The sequence below is a fragment of the Myodes glareolus genome, chromosome X (genome assembly GCF_982192425.1).
Source record: "Myodes glareolus chromosome X, mMyoGla1.1, whole genome shotgun sequence".
NCBI classification, from domain to species: domain Eukaryota; kingdom Metazoa; phylum Chordata; class Mammalia; order Rodentia; family Cricetidae; genus Myodes; species Myodes glareolus.
Window position 1 is genome coordinate 81,155,745 of NC_142053.1, and position 21,579 is coordinate 81,177,323.

At 44.6% G+C, this 21,579-nt stretch overlaps 1 protein-coding gene across 1 annotated transcript; it reads left to right on the forward strand.

The window, feature by feature from the left end:
* Positions 1 to 9,833: 9,833 nt before the first annotated feature.
* On the forward strand, positions 9,834 to 14,117 carry LOC148117381 (doublesex- and mab-3-related transcription factor C1-like). The gene is made up of 7 exons (XM_087902661.1): positions 9,834 to 9,971; positions 10,091 to 10,245; positions 10,555 to 10,613; positions 10,963 to 11,099; positions 12,104 to 12,170; positions 12,347 to 12,605; positions 13,557 to 14,117. Exons 2-7 carry the CDS (start codon positions 10,182 to 10,184, stop codon positions 13,571 to 13,573), a joined length of 603 nt encoding a protein of 200 aa, XP_087758787.1. The 5' UTR covers positions 9,834 to 9,971; positions 10,091 to 10,181; the 3' UTR covers positions 13,574 to 14,117.
* Positions 14,118 to 21,579: the final 7,462 nt, after the last annotated feature.

The following is a 21,579-nucleotide window of genomic DNA, read 5'->3' on the forward strand; positions in this document are numbered from 1 at the left end:
CGTTTGTCTTCTTCTTCCTGGAGGAAACAGAGTGCTTGCTGCTAGGAGCCAACCTTTCTCTTTTTGTTATGAAAAGTTATTTAGTAATTAAATATTTAAATATTATTTTCCCCAGATCTCTGAGCAGTTGAGGACTGATTACTAGGTATAGCTGCAGTATAGAATCTGTCTGGAAGGTTGGGTTTGAGTTTGACTGTACTGACTCTTAACAGGTAAGATCCACATTTGTAAAAAGACAGAAGAAAAGAAAAAAACCTGTTTGTAACATTAAGATTAGTGGCAGAATTGACAATGGTAGAGAATAACTTAATATTAAATATAAGAGAGTTAAAGTACATACCAGTTTAAAATATGAGACTTATGATTTTGTAGTCTGAAACGAGATGTAATGAACAATCATTAAACATAGAAAGATTGAACAGGAATTAGGCAAAGTGCATGTTTCTGATGGGCCCTATCAAAAAGCATGTCAGTATTTAAAACACCTGTAATCAGAGTTAAGGAGAGGATTTCAGTGAACACCGAGGAGGAGGAGGGGAAAGCAGGACATACATAAGAATGAGAGAGCTTGGTCGCATGATCTGGCTCTCAGTGAATCTAGCGAAAAGTCACCTGACCCCGATGAACATGGCGGCAGCCACATGTTAGGGGGGGAAAAGTTACAATTTCTGAGCTGTAAGAATTTTAAGCTTAAAGAGAGGGACTTGAAGGCGTTATCTGCCCTGTTGTTGAGCTGCCATGCCGAACCATAAGCCACAGAGGGGGGCAAAAGGCTGGAACTGAAAAAACTGTACCATGTCACGGTTGAAATGGAAAAGCCGCAAGAATTTTAAAAGCCTAGGGCTGCCTGCCATGGGCGGCTGCTATCCAGAGTCTGAATCGTGAAAACCTGCGCAAACAAAACTAACGCCCAGGATCATGTGGACGAGCGTCCTCGATCCACGGGTGGGGTGTTATGGGCCTAGCTGGATTTGGGCAGGTTACTCAGAAACCAAAGGCTGTGGCTGCTCCGTAGCGGCGGTACGACAAGTGGAGAGAAGAGGGAAAAAAAAGAAGTGAAAATGAAAAAAGATAAAGAAACTGAGGACCTGGTCCCCTGACAAATGTTGAATGCACAGCAGGGAAGTATGCCGTGCTAACACAGGTGGACCAACCCCCGGGGTCGTCCAAGCACGATTCCGGTAAAGGAAAACAACCGTCTGTAGCAGAACGAGGAGCGACTCACCAATTGAAACCGTCCGGGAAGCCAGTGGTGGGAGTGGAAAAGGAACCTGAAAGAGCACCCGGAGTGTGTCTCATATGCGTGGAGACCTGTGCCCAACAACCAGGTCCGAGAGCCACTGGATGCAAGAACAAGAGGCAAACTTTATTGTTCACAGGCCTGTGGGTGCTGCAGTCACATGGAGAACTGAGCACCCCGAGCTGCGTCTTGGGGCATCTTTTATAGGATTTGGACAAGCAGAAGCAAGTTACAAAAGCAGATACGTGGTTACAGGGATCTTATTGGTCAGTTTGAATGAGGCGAGGGGTGAATTTGAGGGCAGGTCTCGTGGTCCTTGGTCTGGATCAAAGAAACCAGGTAACTGACCAGACCCTATCTCAAGCACATATGGTAGTCTTTTGAAGTCTTTGTTTCCACTCAGGCCAGAATGTCTTGACCATAAATCCCCTGTCCTGCAGCCTGATAAGGCTGTCCTTGTTCTGACCTCAGGTATCCTGCTTTGCTCAGCATTCCAGGGGCCCTTCCCTGAACTGAGCTCCTTTGCAAAATGACATAACTGTGGCTAAAATGAGTTGGGGTCCTTCAGAACCCGGTTCAGGATATCGGAGTCACAGCACCAATACTGTTCTTTGAAAAGATAATAGGTTGGGATGCCCCGAGCAACCTGCGAACCAGGCAGAGGCTGCCAGAGCAGTGCAGGTTCCCCGGGCAAGCGGCAGAGTCAGGTGGCTGGAGGCGGTGGACGGAAGAGTAAATGGACATAAGGCTATACATAAAGCTAAACATTTATTGCTTAAAGAAGAGGGAGACATTTATTACTTAAAAAGAGGGAGACAGAGAGACATGGAGACAGACATAGAGAGAGAGACAGAGACACGTGTACACACGCCAAGAGACGAACAGAAGAGAGAGAGTTAAGATGGCGACCAGGAGGTCAGAAGTGGCTGGGAGTGGGCTTGGTTAGTCCTTAAAGGGACCGTAAAGGAATAACACTGGGTTTGTGGTATTGTTTAAATCTGTTTTTATCGTGGAATATCTTGCTTTCTCCATTGATGGTGAAAGAAAGCTTTGCTGGGAATAGTAGTCTAGGCTTGCATCCATGGTCTCTTAGTGTCTGCAGCACATCTATCCAAGACCTTCTGGCTTTCATGGATTCCATTGAGAAGTCAGGTGTAATTCTGATAGGTTTACCTTTATATGTTACTTGACCTTTTTCCTTTGCAGCTCTCGATATTCTTGCTTTATTCTGTATGTTTTGTGTTTTGATTATTATATGGCGAGGGTATTTTTTTTTTGAGCCAGTCTATTTGGTGTTCTGTAAGTTTCTTGTACCTTCATAGGAATATCCTTCTTTAGGTTGGGGAAGTTTTCTTCTACAATTTTTTTAATATGTTTTCTAGGCCTTTGAGCTGGTATTCTTCTCCTTCTACCTCTATAATTCTTAGGTTTGGTCTTTTCATGGTTTCCCAGATTTCCTGGATGTTTTGTGTTAAGACTTTGTTGGATTTGCTGTTTTCTTTGATCAATGGGTCCTTTTCCACTAGTGTATCCTTATCACCCGAGATCCTTTCTTCTATTTCTTCTGTTTGTTGGTTATACTTGTCTCTGTAGTTCCTGTTTGTTTACCCAGATTTTCCATATCCAGCCATCTTTCATTTTGTGTTTTCTATATTACCTCCATTTCGGTGTTCCAGTCTTGAACTGTCTCCTTTCCCATCTCTTCCTGCAAATGAGGCCAGCAAGTTTTGGCATCTTGGTCCAATCCTTGCTGTGGCTGACTGTGTATTTGGGGGTTTTTCTTGGTCTGCCCTCTCTTAGGTCCTCTCAGCATTGAAGCTGGCTGTCAGATCTCCCCTGCCCTGAAGTAGGCTGAGTTGGGGGATCCAAGGACACCACAGATGAAAAGGAGTGCTTGAGGGCAGGGTGGAATGTGATAAACAAAGCCAGAAGCCAGGAAACACCCTGCTGTCTGGTTCCACTCAGCATAAGAGCAGGGTCTTTTCCCAGGCTCAAGGACCTTGTAGACAAAAAAGGCAGGCTTGGAATGCAGGGCAGGGTGGTACAAAAAAGCCCCAGCAGTAGGGACACTCCTGCTGGCTCCTCAACCTCTCAGCCCTGGAGCAGGCTGAGTTGGGGGATCCAAGGACCTAGCAGATGAAAAGGGGTGCTTGGGGGGCAGGCTGGAATGTGCTAAAGAAAGCCAGCAGCTGGGAAACACCTCACTGGGTGGCCAGAAAAGCTTAGGTAGTTGGAGGGGGCCTGTACTCAGTTCCCTGGGACCATCCGGGTGTGCAGCCACTCACTCACCTGTCTGGATCCTCTTGTCTCAATGTGTTCCACATAATAGAAATAGAAGAGTCATTGCCAAACTCTTTTTATGAAGCTACAGCTACCCTGATACCAAAGCCACACAAAGACTCAACCAAGAAGGAGAATTACAGACCAATCTCACTCATGAACATCGATGCAAAAATTCTCAATAAAATTCTGGCAAATCAAATTCAAGAACACATCAAAAAAATCATCCATTATGATCAAGTAAGCTTCATCCCAGAGACGCAGGGCTGGTTCAACATACGAAAATCTAACCATGTAATCCATTATATAAATAAACTGAAAAAAATTGATCATTTCATTAGATGCTGAAAAAACATTTGACAAAATTCAACACCCTTTTATGATAAAGGTCTTGGAGAGATTAGGGATACAAGGATCATATCTAAATATAATAAAAACAATATACAGCTAACATCAAATTAAATGGAGAGAAACCCAAAGCCATTCCATTAAAATCAGGAACAAGACAAGGTTGTCCACTCTCTCTATATCTCTTCAATCTAGTGCTTGAGCAATAAGACAACATAAGGAGATCAAGGGGATTCAAATTGGAAAGGAAGAGGTCAAGCTTTCATTATTCGTGGATGAGGGGAGGAAGTGAAAAATTTGATTCCTCTTATTTATAAGGTAATAAAAAACTATCAGAAAAAAGAAAAAAGGCTTTAATGAATGACATTACTTCTGTGACAGAAATTATACTGACTCTTTTCGTCTGGGAAGAGCCGTACGCTTCTGTGTTCTGGATGAATTTCAGTTCTGGTGTATTTCGATCTTGGACAGCTCATGTTAAATCGACTGGCCAGAATATGATGTTCAGATACTTCTAATATTTATGGACAGAGAATTCCAGGTTTGGAATATATGAGTGTTTATAGAATGGGGAGTGCAAACATCAAGATGTTGGATGTAGCTTGTGCAGAACTATGCTTTGAGATTCCATCAATTGTGTGTTGAGTTGGGAAGTGATAACAAAGCACTCATGGAAGATACATTTCACAGTGTTCTGTGTAAGAAATAAGACCATGGGCTGGAGAGATGGCTTAGCAGGTACAATGTTTACTGTTCTTCCAAAGGAGGCAAGTTTGGTTATTCCACTCACATCAGGAGGCATATAAGTTCCTCTAACTCTGACTCCAGAAGGACTAATACTTTCTTTTAGCCTCCACAGGCACCTGAACACAATTACTAAATGTGCCCATAGACACCCACAAGCACACACAATCTACAGGTTCTCTTTCATCTGTTGTTGTGACACATCTGGTATAGCAGCTGCATTGTTGATTGAGACACTACAAAGGATCCGACTGGGCAATGGATAGATGAAGCAATAGATCATGGGAAGGTGTACTTACCAATTGGTCATATTGAACAAATAAGTGTTAACACAACACAGTTCTTTGAAGAAGCATGCCAAAGTAATTTATGGGAAGGTTTGAAAGGCTGAAATGGCAAGGTAAAGCTTCAATCCCTACAAAAACCTGGTGGAACAAGCTATATGAGTGTATGGTTTAGATAAAAGAGTGTGCATTGTATTGGTCTCCAGCTGGGTCTTCTCACACTAAAAATGGTGAGGGAAATGGATTGTTCCCCCAATTGTAGAGCTGCATGTGAACATTTTTAATGATATTCACTTAAAGATCATCTGGGAAATAGGGAGGGCAGAAGGCATACATGAAAGGAGATTTGCATTGAGTTCTTAAGGGTGTCAGTGAAGAAGGGTAACTGCTGTCTTCTTCCTGCATGATTCTCAAAGGTTGTCTCCACCCCAAAACACTACCACCATCAGCAGAAGGAACAGAAATGTTGCCCAAGAACAAACCCTGCTTTCCACACGTGGTGCTCTAATCTGACCCAACAAATACGGTGCTCAACACAGTGTGTTAATGAACCACTGTGAGCACACCAAGGGCTCCTGACTATAGTCCCAGAACTCAAGGCTGAGGCGAGTGAGAGGACAGCCTGGGCTACACAGGAAGTAAAAGGCCAGCCTGAGCTACATAGCAGGATCATTTTTCAATGGAATTTTTAGGAGCTGGAGAAATGGGTGGGCAGTTCTAGAGATTGAGGTTTGATTCCCAGAACCCATATCGGAAGCTCACAACCATCTACAACAAAATTTGGTCCCAGAGGGTCCACAAGGTCTTTCACCTTCTGAGAGCACTGTACCCATCTGGTGCCCAGACATGCATGCATGCAAGTCATGCACATAGAATATGACCGTAAATCTTTAAATAAATTTTAAAACAGAGAAAAAAAAAACAAAACAAAACAAAAAAAAAAAAAACAAAGAAGCAACAAGCATCATGATGTTAAGTAATATTCCAGGGTCGCTATTCTAAAGTAATGAAGCTTCTGGTTCTAAATAGGGCCTGAGTACAAATAATTCCTATTTACCTGAAATTAAGCAAAACACGGTTTGAATGTGGGTTATGTATCTGTGTGTGGCTGCATACTCCACTGTTTATGTGTGTGTGTTGGCACCAGAGGTGGACTTTGGGTGTCTTGCTCAATCCCTCTTCACCTTCTTTCTGTTCTTTTTTTTTTCAAGATATCGTTGTCTTTTTAAACTTATTTATTTATTTATTAAAATTTCCACCTCTTCCCTTCTTCCCATTTTCCTCCTTCTCCCCCTTCCCCTGCTCCCCTTCCCCTTCCTTCTCCGGGCCTAAGAGCACTCAGGATTCTCTGCCCTGTGGGAAGTCCAAGGTCCTCCCCACTCCATCCAAGTCTAGGAAGGTGAGCATCCAAACAGACTAGGCTCCCACAAAGCCAGTTCATGCAGTAGAATTAAAACCCAGTGCCATTGTCCTTGGCTTCTTGGTAAGCCCTCATTGTCAGCCATATTCCGAGAGTCCGGTTTGATCACATGCTCCAGCAGTCTCAGTCCAGCTGGCCTTGGTGAGCTCCCATTAGCTACCATCTCAGTGGGTAGATGCACCCCTCACTGTCCTGACTTCCTTGCTCATGTTCTCCCTCCTTCTGCTCCTCATTTGGACCTTGGGAGTTCACTCCAGTGCTCCAATGTGGGTCTCTGTCTCAAGCTCCATCCATCGCCAGATGAAGGTTTTATGGTGATATGCAAGATATTGATCAGTGTGGCTATAGGATAAGGCCAGTTCAGCACCCTCTCCTCTACTGCCCAAGGACCTAGCTGGGGACATCTCCTCGGACACCTGGGAACCCTTCTAGAGTCAAGTCTTTTGCCAACCCTAAAATGGCTCCCTTAATTAAGATATCTACTTCCCTGCTCCCATATCCACCCTTCCTCCATCCCAACCATCCCATTCCCCCAAGCTCTCCTCAGTCCTCACCTTCTCCCTTTTCTCTCTCCCCATCTTCCCTAACCCCCACCGCCTTGTGCTCCCAACTTTTGCCTGGCAATCTTGTCTACTTCCAATATCCAGGAGGATAACTTAGAGTTTTTCTTTGGGTTAGCCTTCTTACTTAGCTTCTCTAGGATCACGAATTATAGACCCAATGTTCTTTATTTATGACTAAAATCCACTTATCATATTCATCTTTTTGGGTCTGGGTTATCTCACTCAGGATAGTGTTTCCTATTTTCATCCATTTGCATGCAAAATTCAAGATGTCATTGTTTTTTACTACTGAATAAAACTCTAAAGTGTCTATGTGCCACACCTTCTTTATCCATTCTTCTATTGAGTGGCGGCTAGGTTGTTTCCAGGTTTTGGCTATTACAAATAGTGCTGCTATGAACATAGTGGAACTAATGTTTTTGTAGTGTGATTGGGCATCTAAATCAGTGTGGCGGTTTCTCAGGAAACTGGGAGTCAACCTACCTCGGGACCCAGCAATTGCACTCTTGGGAATATACCCAAGAGATACCCAATCACACCTTGTTTCTTGAGACACTGTATTTCACTGAACCTGGATCTCACTGATTTGCGTGAACAGGTAAGCAAGTCCCAGGGTTCCTCTTGTCTCTGCCTCTCCAGTGCTGGGATTGCAAGATCCTTCCTCCACAGTTGGCATTTTTATATGTGTTCTGGGGTTCAAACTCGGGTCCTCATGGTTGCTATGTACAGACTGAGCTGTCACTCCAGCCCCACATGATGACTAATTTCATTTGGTTTTTCGAGACAGGGTTTCTCTGTGCAACCTTGGCTGTCCTAGAATTCACTCTGTAGGCCACCCTGGCCACGAACTCAGAGAGATCTGCCAAGCTCTGCCTCTCGAGTGCTGGGATTAAAGACATGTGACATGACAGACACCCAGCTTTAGACCCCACGTACTGGACTTTGAAAAGGTGAACAAGAGCTTTGCAAGGAGATATGCTGAAATTGCTGATACCTCGCAATTCCCATGAAAAAGGAGGCAACCCGGGTAAAGACCACTAGGGAGCAGAAGTCTCACTTCTCTCCCCAGAGATGCTGGGGGCTAACATGGATCACTAGAAGTCAATGTGGGTCACACAGCAACCATAAGATGGCAACAAAGTCAGTGTGAGGGGAGTAAATCTGAAAGCTCATTGGTCCAGGGGCTGAGGAGAGAGAAAGGGGGACTGGCAGCTCATTGGTTGGAAACTGAGTTGCTCGAGGAAGGACCTGCATCTTCCCTCAGAACCCAGCTCCTTGTTTCTGATCCACTGGACACTGGGGTAACCACAGGGTGGCATCAAAAATAAGATCTGCCCATTCCTTGTCCTGTTCTCCTCCCTCCACCATCTTTGGGAACCAAAGTTCTTTAGCTCATTGTCTCCTTATACAACTGAAAGGGAGAGACTGAAGAGGTGACATCACCTACCCTGCCCACTCATGAGCACAGGTTGCCAGGGTTCCCAGCTTCGGGATCCTGAAGGAGGCTCCTGCTCCTTTTGACTCAGGTGGGGCAGAAATGGGTGGCTGGGTTTCCTGAGGGGGAACCTGTGCTCTTTGAACTGCTGAACGATGGCAGACAGACACAGGGAGGGATCGCAAAGGAGGAGAAGAAATGTGTGCTCATGTGTCACTGGTGAAATGTGGAGAAGCATCTAGAAGATTGGGCAGAGGCTATGGCAGAAGGCATGGGTTTTCTGGACAGCAGAGGGAGTATGTCCTGAGAAAAACATCCTGCTGAGGAACTATCTCCTGGCTTGAGCGTGGCGTAGCATTTAGCCCTGAGCCAAAAATATTAAAAAATATTTGTTTCAGTTGCAGAAGAATGTAGGGAAAAAGGAAGATGGAGGAGTATAAATGTAAGATTTCCAAGATTCTAGAGGATGGTGATATTTATTATTGTTATTATTACTATTATCTTTACTGTGGTTATTATCAGAGACAAGTTAACCTGGTGTTATGAGTTGTCATCAAACTCACCATTCTCCTGCCTCATCTTCCTGTGTAGTGGGATTTCAGGCAGGAGTGAGCCAAGTTGGCTTGGGAAGAACATGATTTCATAAGGAGCATGTGTTCAGTCACTTCCAAGGGGATCAAAGGAATTATTAAGATTAAAGTGGGGCTTGAGGATAAACTATAATCCAGGGAGAAGGGAATATATAATATCCCTTGAGCTAATGACTATGTCTATTCGCTTCATGCTGGTGGTCAGAAGTCAAGCTAATGTGAGGACTTTAGAGAGACAATTAAACCAGGGATGCCAGTTGTCTTTGTCAGGGCACAGGATGAAGCAACAGAACAGAGAGTTGTGATTGCTGATGAAGATGTAGGAGCACCTGCCTGTGCCTCAAAGTGTATGTGTGACTGTGTGAGTGTGTCTGTGTGTATTTGCATGTGTGTGCTTGTGTGTCTGACTGTGTGTGTGTCTGTGTGTGTGCATGTGTGTGTGCGTGTATGTGTCTGTGTGTGTGCATGTGTGTGTACATGGGTGTGTATGTGTGTGTGCCTGCGTGTCTGTGTGTGAGAGTGTCTCTGTGTGTGCATGTGTATGTGTGTCTGTGCATGTGTGTGAATTTGTGTGTGTGTGTGTGTGTGTGTGTGACTGTCTTAGGGGCTGTGATGAGCAGGGAAAGTCATGATTAGGCTTCCATGGGGCTTGAGAAAAGAGGTTGTTAGGAGAAGGTGAAGTGTGAAAGAGACTTTGATGAAGATTCTGAGTGACCAGGTAAAATGAAGGGAAAAACAAAACCCATGGTAAAAAGAAGGGAGGGAAAATTGGTCCCAGTCATCAGCAGGATGAAGGACAGGAAGAGTCCAGGCACCAGAGACAGAGTTATCTGGTGGTAGTGTAAGTGCACTGGAGGGTAAAATTCCGGCAGCCATTTTGGTGACCTCCCCTAAGTCTAGAACCACAGAACATGGAACTTGATGAATGTTCTGTTTCCTACTGGACTCCTGAGTAACTTAACGCTGGGGCAGATCACCAAAGAGGGGGTAAAACTTGGTCCCAGAGACCTGTAGTTTGCTCTGACCGTGTCTTGCCATAGGATCAGAAGAAACTGGGGGTATAACAGGTCTCTGTCTCTTACAGATGTGTAAATACACTGTCTCAGCAGTGTACTACCTCTAGGGGAGAGGTCAGGCCTCCTCCTGAATGTGTGACTAACTTGACTCTTTCAATCTCCTACTTCAGGGACTCTATGGGGCCTTGTCTGCTGTGAGTTCTGTGAAGAACATAGAATACATAGAAAAAGTGGAATTTCACTTGAGGCCTGAGGAAGGCTATGGCTGCTAACCGCAACACTCACGTGAATGTTAAGCAGCGTCTCACCAAGCCAGGAACCATGGGTGAGTGTCTCTGGCCATGCAGAGGATCTCAGGTGGCAGCAGTAAACCTAAATGCTTCTGTCAGCAGTCATGCCACAGAACTGTCACTCGACCTTCTACAAACCCTCCCTCCCCAGACCTTAACCTGTTCAGGTATCCTATCTGTGCCAAGTATCACGTTTTTACAGAAAGGAGAGATGTTGTGGGTGGGATATTCAAAAGATTGATGGTGACCCAAGTCGTCAGATTGGGGAGGGGGTGGAGTTAGCTACTTTGAAGAGAATATGGTGGGAAGGAAGGCTCAGTCAAGCTCTGCATGGTCTTTTCCAGATGGGCAGCGGGGTATCGTTCAGCAGCCTGAAGCCCTGCCTCACACAGTTATGCAGCAGGTAAGGAAAGTCATTGGCTACAGGGAGAGGCTCCATGCCAGGAGTCACTGTCCAGACAATCTCGAGTGTGTGCTAAACTCTGAAATTCCAGCATCATTCCTCGGTGCATTGCGACTTAGGGAAAGTAACTTCTCTTTGGTTCTCAGTGTCCTCCAGTAGAGGAATAACCAAAAAGGTGAGTCCGTGTGGCTGGTCACCAAGGTCTTGAGAGCTTTGCCATTCTCCATGGTCATCACCAAGGTCTTGAGAGCTCTGCCATTGTCCATGGCTGTCACCATTTTAATACACTTCTATCCCCTGAGTCTTGGTGTTCAGACCTGACCTTCAACATGAATGTGTTTCTTTGCAGGACATCTCCCAGGTGCCTTTGCTGCTACACTGGCCCACAGTAATTGTACCTCTGAACTATGTTCCAGCAAATTTGAATCCTCAAATGACAATTTCTTTCTCATGGAATCCCGATCAGCCCGTGACTATACCTTGCGCGTGAGTACAACACAGACCGTGGAGGCCACTGTGGCTAATGGTACTGTCTCCAAACTCGAGCTGGGTGCTGCAGGGGAAGAAGCAGCAAGGAGGAGGAACAGGAGAGGAAGGAAAACATGGAGCAAGAGGAGAGGAAAGAAAGGAAGGAGGATGAGAGGGAGGGAGGGATAGAGGGACCTGAGGGAGGGAGGAAGGAAATGAAAGAAGGGAAGGAAGGAAGGAAGGAAGGAAGGAAGGAAGGAAGGAAGGAAGGAAGGAAGGAAGGAAGGAAGGAAGGAAGGAGGGACCAAAAGATGTAGGGGAATGACAGAGCTACATTTCAGCCTAACTTGCAAGAGAGGATCCTCCCAGATTTAGTATTTCCTGAACAACATGCTAGGGAAGCATCCTCCTAAGTCACTCACTCCCTGTGGGCATGCTTGGAAAATATCGTACACAGGAGCATTAAAGAGGACAAGCATATTGCATACAGCAGGCAGTGGCCTACAAAATGTTGATACTATCCATCCACACTGAGATGAATGAACATGGGAGAAGGTTCTGCTGAAATCTGGAGACGTAGTCCGAAGGGCCAGAGAGACCCAGAAAAATGTTGCTGGCCCGCAGAGAATGTCTGCTAGATGGGCTTGGCTTATCCTTCATGACCGGTGGGGAGTGGGCAAACTGCAGGAAAGACCTAGTCTCTGCAGAGAACCATACTTACATCCTTCCTGGTGCTGGGCAGATCAGAACAGCTGTTGGTCATCTTCAGTGTGCCCGGGAAGGAGAGGGTTCACAAAAAGTAGTGTCTCCAGAGGGATCTACAGAGAGACGTTGGAGGGAAAGCAGGTCAAGTAGGGGGAGGATCCATCCGAGGCCCAGTGGACTAGTGTCATTTGTCCTAGTGTCCACACTCAATCACAATCCCCCAGCCTGATCGTGCAGAGCCCCGGCCTCCATATGCATTCGTGGTGGCTGTCATCCAGAGTGTTTAACCTCCTGGCTTCTCCCCTGCTTGTTCTCAGGATCTCTAACATGATCTTGGAGCCCTGCATCTGCAGTATCCCGCTTGTAGTGCCGTCACGCGTCATGGTAAATGAGTGGGGTCGAGGTCCGTGGGAGGGGTGGGCTTTGTGGATGAGAGGAGGAGAAGCTCACAGAGATGGCTGTTTGTGGAAAGGAGTGGAGGCTGAAGGGCCCACTGTGGTCGGGGAGGTGTCTTGTCAGAATTCACTCTCTCGTATCTCTTCCATTGCATCTGTGTCCAGGGACCTGACAATGCCGACCAGACCAAAGATGTCATCTCCACCCAGACCAGTGATGTCGCCAACCAGGATCTTGAAGTCAACACCCAGCTCCCTGGGACTTCCAACCAGGGTCTTGACACCCACACCCAGCTGCCAGACGTTTCCAACCACGGTGCACTCTCTGCTGAGGTGAATAGGCAGAAGGTACTGGATGCTGCAGAGGCACTCCTGATTCTTCATAACTCCCCTCGGGCCTGGCAGGAGACTTCCAGCATACCAGGTAGATGGCTGCTTGAACGAGGAACTGGGGGTGTATAGGGTGCGGAACATGGAGGGCTCCTGACGAGATGCTGGTATCTAGAGTGGGTTCATTCATCAACTCAGAGGCCAGAGGCTTGAGCTCTGCAGTCTGATTGAGAACTGGCACCCAGGGTCTACTCAGTACATCTTCGCTTTCAAGTGTTTTGCTCAACAGCAGAGGGCCAGTACCCTGAAGTCAAGAAAAGTAGGAGGCCTTCAAGGCGGCAAGTTCTTTCTGGAGGGCAGGCCGCAAACAAAGTGGAAGGAATAGGGCCTGGTGGATTGAATCCCAGCCCACACTGGTGTCCCAGTCTGTGCCTGCCTGAGAAGGCCTGGGAAGAGATGCACAGGGGTAAGGGCCTGGAATGGAGGGAGATGGTCATGTGGACTCAGGACACGTTCCATGTAGACATGGAAGGAGGAAGCCTGCCGAAGCTGACTTTAGCCAGCACATCTCAAGTCCACGAAGGAAGGAATCTGTGAGTTCAGGAGAATTTCCCAGTCAGCGAGGCTGAAAGGAAGGCTGCTGAGTAAAACTGATCAACGAAGAGCACTGTGTGAGTGGGAAGCCACTCTGGGTGGATGTCCTGGAACAGGGGATGTTCAACGAAGCTAGAGAGCTTGCTTCTCCAAGAGGTCTCCCTGGGTTGGTGAATGTAAGCTGTGCCGGAAGCTCTGGGACCACGGGTGAAAGATGCAGGCTTCTTGTCAGAGCCAGGATCTTATTCAGAGACCTTGGCCTTGACCAGAAGGGACCTATGGCTGGGAGTGATGGTGGCACGAGTACTGGAGAGAAGGAATTCAGGTAGAAACAGTTCTGGTCATTGGTCCCAGTGCAAATCTAAGACCGTTTGATACACAGAGTGATGACAAGGGGAGCCAGGCCTGACATATTTGTGATGCGACTTTGCCTTTGCATTTCTTTCTTCAGGTCCTGATGGGGAGTGAATACTACAGCTGTCCTGCCTCCAGATGTCACCTCAGCCTACGCACAATCACGCAATGTCACCTGAACATCTTGATAGCACCCCACTCTGGCCCTTAGTGAGATACACAGCTGGGCTGCCACGGACTCCCTGGCGAAGTCTGATTTTGCAACATGGTTCCTGTCCAAACTCATTATTTCTTTTTCTTAGGCCTTTAGGCAATTTGTGGGCTTTCAAACGATTATCTTGAGATAGGAAAATGATTTATCTGTGGTTGTGTGCTCTGGACCTGGCATCTTTTTTTTTTAGTTGTTTGTTTTATTTGAAACCCCTGAATCTTCCAGTGTGTCATAAAATCTGCACAGTGCTAGGCATTATCAGCTGCCAGCTGCCTGTTCACAAGATTCAGAGTCCTTAACTTGGCAGCCCTTTTTGTGTCTTCATTGTTTGCATATGTGAATGATTCTCATGTAGACATGTCTTTGGATACGTCAAGGTTCTTCAGCTGGTTCTAGTAACCTGTGTGCGAACATGAATAAAGTTTAATTGTTGTAAAGCTCTGAGAAGTATAGACTGACTCTTTAAAAAACATACGCCAGATATTTGGGATCCCTGCCTTCTTTGCTCAGCTCGCTGAGAGTTTATTACTTGTTTTATTAAGGCACCAAGATCACCAGGCCTTGGGTAGAAGGCTTTGTCAAATTGCGCCCCCCTTATTGACTTACCAGCTTGAGTCTGTGTGGTAAAAGCTCTGAAGAGGACTATTACCTGTCCCATGGCATATCAGTCTTTACCATCTGAGCGGAGTGAATTGGGATTTGGGCAGAAAGCACATTGTTCCACCTCATAGCTCCTAGTTTACAAGTAATGCATTGTCAAAGCTGTTCATGCCATATTGTACAGAGAGACTCCTCTTTCCTTTCCTGGCTGCCCAGATCCAAATAATCACACAGAAACTACATTAATGACAATATTGTTTGAACAATAGCTTAGGCATATTTCTAGCTAACTCTTACATCTCAAATTAATCAATTTTATTAATCTGTGAATCATCACGAAGCTGTGGCCTACTGGTAAGGCCCTGGCTGGTGTCTGGCTGGCATCATTCTTCTTTGGCAGCTACATGGTGTCCCTTTAACTCTGCCCACTTTCTCTGTGTATCTCTGTGACGACTTGACACCCGTCTTGACTCTACTAAGCCACTGGCCGGAACAGCTTCTTTAATAACCAATGGTAATAAGACATTTGCATATCATAAAGAGGGGAACCCCATATCACCATGTGTCAGGTTTATTTCAAGCGTTCCAACCCCATCCTCCCTTGGCTTCCAGGATCTAGCCCTCTGGGACACTAATCATGTGATGTCAAGAATCACCTTTTAGGAATTAAGCTGCACATATTGTTGTGCTTTTAACTTTCACGCTGATTATGGTTTTAGAAGTCCCTGATCCACAGTACCCAACTCGAAAGCATTTCAGATTTGAGGTGAAAATCATACACCTTTTGACCATGATTGAGAAGTAATTTGCCACTGTGGTTTTACATTCTTATCTTTACACTCAATACAACCTAGTTTTTAACCGTTTTTAACAGGAAACGTGTATTTTGTGCACAAAGGGAGTCAAAACAAAAAGTTGATGTTCGAGGAAACTCCTGTAAAAAGCTAACCCTTACACATATCATCTTACACTAAAATCTTTATGTCTAGATTTGCCTTGAATTGAAGGAAATGAACAGCAAGATTGATTCCTGATGACACATAGAACCTGTTTCGTGGTCCTTGATATGTTTACCGAGAACTAAAAGCAAAGATCACATTATATAAGGCATGATATGGAAATGCAGTGTAGACTCGACTGCACGAGCTTTCCTAGATCATGGCCAGAAATGTCTCAAATCTGCAGAATTCTCTGTTAGCCAGTAAAACTGTAAGTCTATGCATAGAGAAAGGATCTCTGGCAACATCATTTCTGCAATTGAAGAGGGTGACTCTTGTTCATTGCTACTTCTTGAGATCCTTTCTGCACATGTTCAGTGGCTTTTTGAGAGGAATCCATTGACACAGGAAGGCCTCTTGCTCAAAACATCTTGTGTAAATAAAGCAAGGTGTCTCTCATCCAGGTAAAATTTGAGAAAATTCCTGGTCTCCACTGAACTTTTTTCTTTATATATTTGCTCATTTATTCATTCATTTATTAAATCTTCTCTCATATATGACTCTGGCTGCAGTTTTCCCTCCCTACTCTCCTCCCTGTGATTCTCCCCATCACTCCTCTTCCACAGATCCACTCTTCTTCTGTTCCCTTTCAGAATTAAAGCAGGTCTCCCAGGGATATCAACCAAATATGGCATATCAAGTTACAGTAAGAGTACAGACCTACCCTCCTATCAAGGCTGGAGAAGACAGCCCCAGAGGAGGAAAGGGGTCCCGGGAGCAGGCCAAAGAGTCAGAGACTGCCCCCATCCCCACTGTTAGGAGTCCCACAAGAACACCAAACTACACAGCCATAACATTTATGCAGAGGACCTAAGTCAGACTCACACAGGCTCCCAGATTGTCAACGTCAGTCTCTGTGATCCCCTTTGAACCGTAATGAGTTGATTCTGTGGATTGTGTTCCTGTGGCTCCTACAATCCCCTCTGGCTCCTATAATCCTTCCTTCCCTTTTCCCCGAGTTCCGCCTAAGATTTGGCTGTGAGTCTCTGTCTTAGTTAGGTTTTCCATTGCTGAGAAGTGTCACAGCAACACAGAAACTCTTATAATGGAAAACATTTAATTGTGGTGGCTTACTTACAGTCCAGAGGTTCAGTCCATTACATCGTGATGGAACAAAGTAACATACAGGAGAACATGGTGCTTGAGAGGTAGTTGAGAGTTCTATATCGTGTGCAGGCTATAGAAATTGATCTGATACACTGGGTGTGGTTTGAGTCTATCTGAGACCTAATAGCCTGCCTCCACAGTGACACAGTTCCTCCAACAAGGCCAAACCTACACCAACAAAGCCCACACCTATAAGAGTCGTTCCTTTGGGGGTCATTTTCTTTCAACCACCACATTCCACACCCTGGTCTCCAAAATCTTGTGCCATATTATTTTGAAAAAATGCATTCAGTCCAAATTCAAAAGGCCCATAGTCTGTCCCTGTTTCAACAATGTTTAAAAGTCCAAAGTCTCTTCTGAGACTCAAATCAGTCTGACAACTATAATCCCCTTGTAAAATCAAAATCAAAAGCATATCACATGCTTCCATCATATAGTGACACAGTATCCCTAAAGAAAGAACTAAGTGGTTGAAACTCCCCAGTTCTGCAGCTTGCTGGGGCTGAAACATATACCCTTCAATTAATTTCATCTTCATCAACTTTCTGTTTTTGATGAGTTCATTCACTGCTTAAGCTTGGCTGTCCTGGAACTTCCTCTGTAGACCAGGCTGGCCTAGAATCAGAGACCTGCCAGCTTCTGCCCTTGGAGTTCTGGGATTAATGTCTTGCATCAACACAACAGGCTCTAAGCGTGTCTTTAATTGCTTTTCCCAAGTTGGAAATTTGTCTGTGGGGATCTTGCCCCAAAGTCACCACTCCTTCCATTCTGTTTCTTAATATGTTTATCTCTTTGAACACAGCATTTAGCTCTATTCCATTTCCTGGTTTTCTCCATTTCTTCACAAATTTTACGTTTTTCAATTTACCTGGCTCAACTTTCTCCTTTGTGTTATAAATATTCATCATATATACCACAAAGAATGAAAACACAGAAGCAGATATTGGGGTTCAACGTGAAGATCATAAAAGCAAAGCACACAATCCTCTAGAGAATTCTTACCTCTGTGAAATCTTCAGACTGAAGGAGCAAGTTCCTGTCTCATCCCACCTTATATTCCTCTTCAGTGCTGAGATTAAAGTCAAGTCTCACCACCGCTGGCCTCTGTGACTAACAAGTGTGCCTGCTGGAATTAAAGGTGTGTGCCAGCACTGCCCAAACTGTATGAATTTAGTTTTCTCTGTAACAGCTGTCCTAAAGCCTGCAGTTTCTCTATTGATAAAGATCATTGCTTAACCCATACAGATTTGTCTGTCTACTATTTTAAAAGTAGGGCTGTTGGTGCTTTTAGAAGAGCAGCAACTGTTTTTCCCTGTTCTTTTACTACCTGAATAGTCAGTGACTGTTCTCTATAATATCTTGCAATATATTTTCATAAACATGTTAATTTATGGTTCATTTCTAAGATTGGAGTAATGTTAATCTGAGTATTCCATTGCGGTAACAAATCACATCCCCACAAATTCATTTCTATGTTATAAACATTTGGTTTCAATTTCCTCTCTCTTCTCCTGACTCTAGATAGTCAACACATCTTGTGCTCTGCCTTGCCTGAGATGAAGTTCTCATCTCGAAAAACTGAATATTTACATACTGAAGAGGCCAATTTGGGTGCCAAAATTCTGACAAAATAATTGTTACATTCTCACCTGAGTCTACGAGATGTTCAACGACAATGGAATGTGCTTGTTTTTTTAGTTTAGGTCTTCATTCATTCATAGAAGTTTCCCAAAATACTCATTTTATAGTTTATCTCGAATTTATTTCTCTTCTACAACTGTTCTACTATCCAGAGCAGTGGGGCTTCTCACACTAGGCATTAGGACCTTTATTTGCTCTGGGAAAGATTTTCTTCTATAACAGCAGGAAATGACTAAACTGGATTTGGAATAGGGTCCTGTGAGAGGCCTCTCACAGAGTTTCCCAGTAGCAAAGGTTTACCTTGAATATTCTTCATTTGTGTACAGTCACTAGTCCAAGGCCTGCATTCGCAAAACTTTCCACATAATCCAGAAGGGAGGGACATTCTGAATGGATTGTTCATAGAAAAAGCATTTTTGTAGCAAAGTCCTGTCCACAGTCCCTTTTAAGATGACCTTGTTTGCCATAATGATCACACTTGATGTTTGGATTTTTCTTCAAAACTCTGGAAATTAGCTCTCTTATATGTATGATACATATATGTATCATCAAGTTCATGAGATTCTATATTAATTGTGCCTTGAATCCATTCCTCCAAATGGGCTGACCTTGCCTCTAATGGACTAATTATGCTTTTTCATAGAGAACTGGCATCTTCAAAAGCCAGAGTTTCAATTATCAGTCATCTACTTCCAATTTTGGTACCATTCTATTTACTGCTGAAGTCAACCTTTGTAAGTGCTGGGAAAAGGCTTCCTTTGGGCCCTTTATGACTTGAGTAACTGACCCAATCACTGTTCCTACTTCTTCCCTTCTGTCCCAGGCATTCAAAACTGCTGTGTGGCATAAATTCATGGTGTGGTCATCATATACAGCTTTCTCTGTTAGTATAATCTCTGTCCCCAAGAATTTGATTTCTTCCTCTAGCTCTACTCCATTGTTCAATAATCTTAGCCTCTTCTCTGAATCAGGTACTCCATTGCAATTGTGGACCATGCTCTAAAGCAGCTTTAACCAACCAATTCTATCCAGTCTTTAGGGATAATTCTCTTACACACTGACCTCGAGATTAACATTTGCTTCACAGAGGGCAATTGCATGCCATATGAGACTATTGCTTCCTTCAATCTCCTTTAATCTCGCATTGGCACAGGGGTACAATTAGCTGTAACAGAGCCTCTGTCATTTGACAACTCTTGTAAGGTTATTGGATATATTAAGGTTGGTTGTTGGAAAATCTTACGCTGTTCCTCTCTATTTTTATAATACTACACTGAAATCGGTTCTCCATTAAATTCCTCTGTGTGGTTTTGAATATCTTGTGATATGTTTTATTAGGTCTTTCTAAGGCCTGTATTGCAGCACTGAGATGAACCAAAATTTTAGTGATAAGACAAAAAATGATGAAGCCGATAATGTTTACAATTGACATTACACAAATCCCATCTAAATTAGATATCCTCTTATTTAATTGTTCTAGTTTCAATTATCAAACAGAAACACAAATCCTTCCATTGCAACGGTTTTTCCATATTTTGTTGTAAGAAAAAAAACTCTCTCTTTTAGCCAATTCCTCCTTTAAATATTCCCAATTGTCTTACCAAATCTACCGACAATGTTGATGAAGATGTGAGGCTTAATGCCTGAGTGGATTTCAAGGCAGCTACCTAGCTTGGAAGCAGCCGTGAAGGGGATTCAGAGAGAGCCTGCAACCAAGGCTGGAAAGAGAGAGAGAGAGAAGAAGAAGAAGAAGAAGAAGAAGAAGAAGAAGAAGAAGAAGAAGAAGAAGAAGAAGAAGAAGAAGAGAGAGAGAGAGAGAGAGAGAGAGAGAGAGAGAGAGAGAGAGAGAGAGAGAGGTCTGAAAAATGCACAGGGGATTGTTTGGGAAAGCACACGTGGTTGGAGCTGCCTGAAGGCAGGACCAGTTAGTTGGTCTAGAGTAAATGAGTCCTGTGGCGTTTGGACCCCAGGTTCTTCTGGGGTTTGCATGGAGGCTGAAGACTCTTTCTGAGAAGTTCCAATATGAAAATCCCAAACATGCTCAGAGGCTTGGGGAAAAAAGTAAAGAAAGCCTGGCTGAGTGGGGCTGGCTCTCAACGTGTAGCTCTGGTGGGAGCCCCATGTGCAGCTCCAGCCTGAGCCAGTGACTAAAAATCCAAAGGCAAATGGCTTTTTCATGAATTTGTATCCCAAACATTGGGTGCCAAATTTAACATGAATAATTAAACCCTGAGGCAAATACTGGGGATCAACCTGAAATCAGAAAAGCAAAGCAGACAAGTCATTAAAGAATTCTTACCACTATGAAATCTTCAGCCTAAAAGGGGGCCTGTTCCTGTCTCATTCCAACTTATATTCTTCTCTAGTACCAGGATTAAAGGTGTGCGCCACCGCCACCTGGCATCTATGGCTACCTAGTATGGTTGCTCAGATTAAGAGTGTGTGCCACCACTGCCTGGCCAGTATGGCTGACTAGTGTGGCTGTTTTGCGTTTTGGTCTTCAGGCAAGTTTTATTTATTAAAATACAAATAAAATATCACTACAATTAGAGTTACCACTAATAACCCCTTGACAGAGTCTATACGAGGCTGTTTAGAGATTTACTCTGACAAAGGAATTAATCCAAGACTTTAGCCTCAGGCAACCTCTCTGGAAAAGGGCAAAAGGTAGCCACATTCTTCACCACTATCTCAGAAAACAATACATAGGCCACATATTAATATTTGTCTCTGATACTTCTGGAGACACGCCCCAACATATCAAATCACTCTTAGCAACACTGTCTTCCATGTTTCTACTTGGATGGCCCTTTATGCATTTCACTGAATCCCCAACTCAAAATTTCAAAATTAAAATTATTCTATAGAAAAACATGGTTCAGTCTATCACACCAATACCCCAGCCCTGGCAACAACCTCTGTCTTTGTTATGGTTTCTCTTGCTGTGAAGAGATACAATGACCACAGCAAGTCTTATAAAGGAAAACATATAATTGTGGTAGCTCCCTTAGAGTTCAGAGGTTCAGTCAATTACCATCATGATGGGACATAGTGAGATTCGGGAGGTCATGGTGCTAGAGAGGAAGCTGTGAGTTCCCCTTCTTGTGCAGGCTACAGGAATTTGCCTGATACACTGGGTGTGGCATGAGTAGTGGTCCAAACAAGCCTGTGGTATCAGCTGCCAGAGGCACCCATGCCAAACTCCTGGCACAGTGGCCATAGGGAAGAAGGGTGAACCAGCCATCAGGATGGGGGTGGGGAGGCGTGAGTGCTGTGGGGGAATGCCTTCAGTTGGCCTGCCTGGCAGCTGTACCTCCTGAGATACTTCCCTAAGATGACAGGCCCTGGCCCGTCCAAGGATGCTCTTTCGACCCTGGAGAGAAGTCACTGAGCAGCAATCAGATTCTCACCTGCGTGCATTCTTCAGTCCTTTTCTGACATTCGGAAGAAATGCAGAGCCAGTGGTGCCCTCCGTGCAGAACGCAAGGTTGCCTGGATGCTCCTGAGCTGAGGTTTATTTCCCTCTTACTGCCTGCCTCTTGTGTTTTGGCACTTGTGGTTTA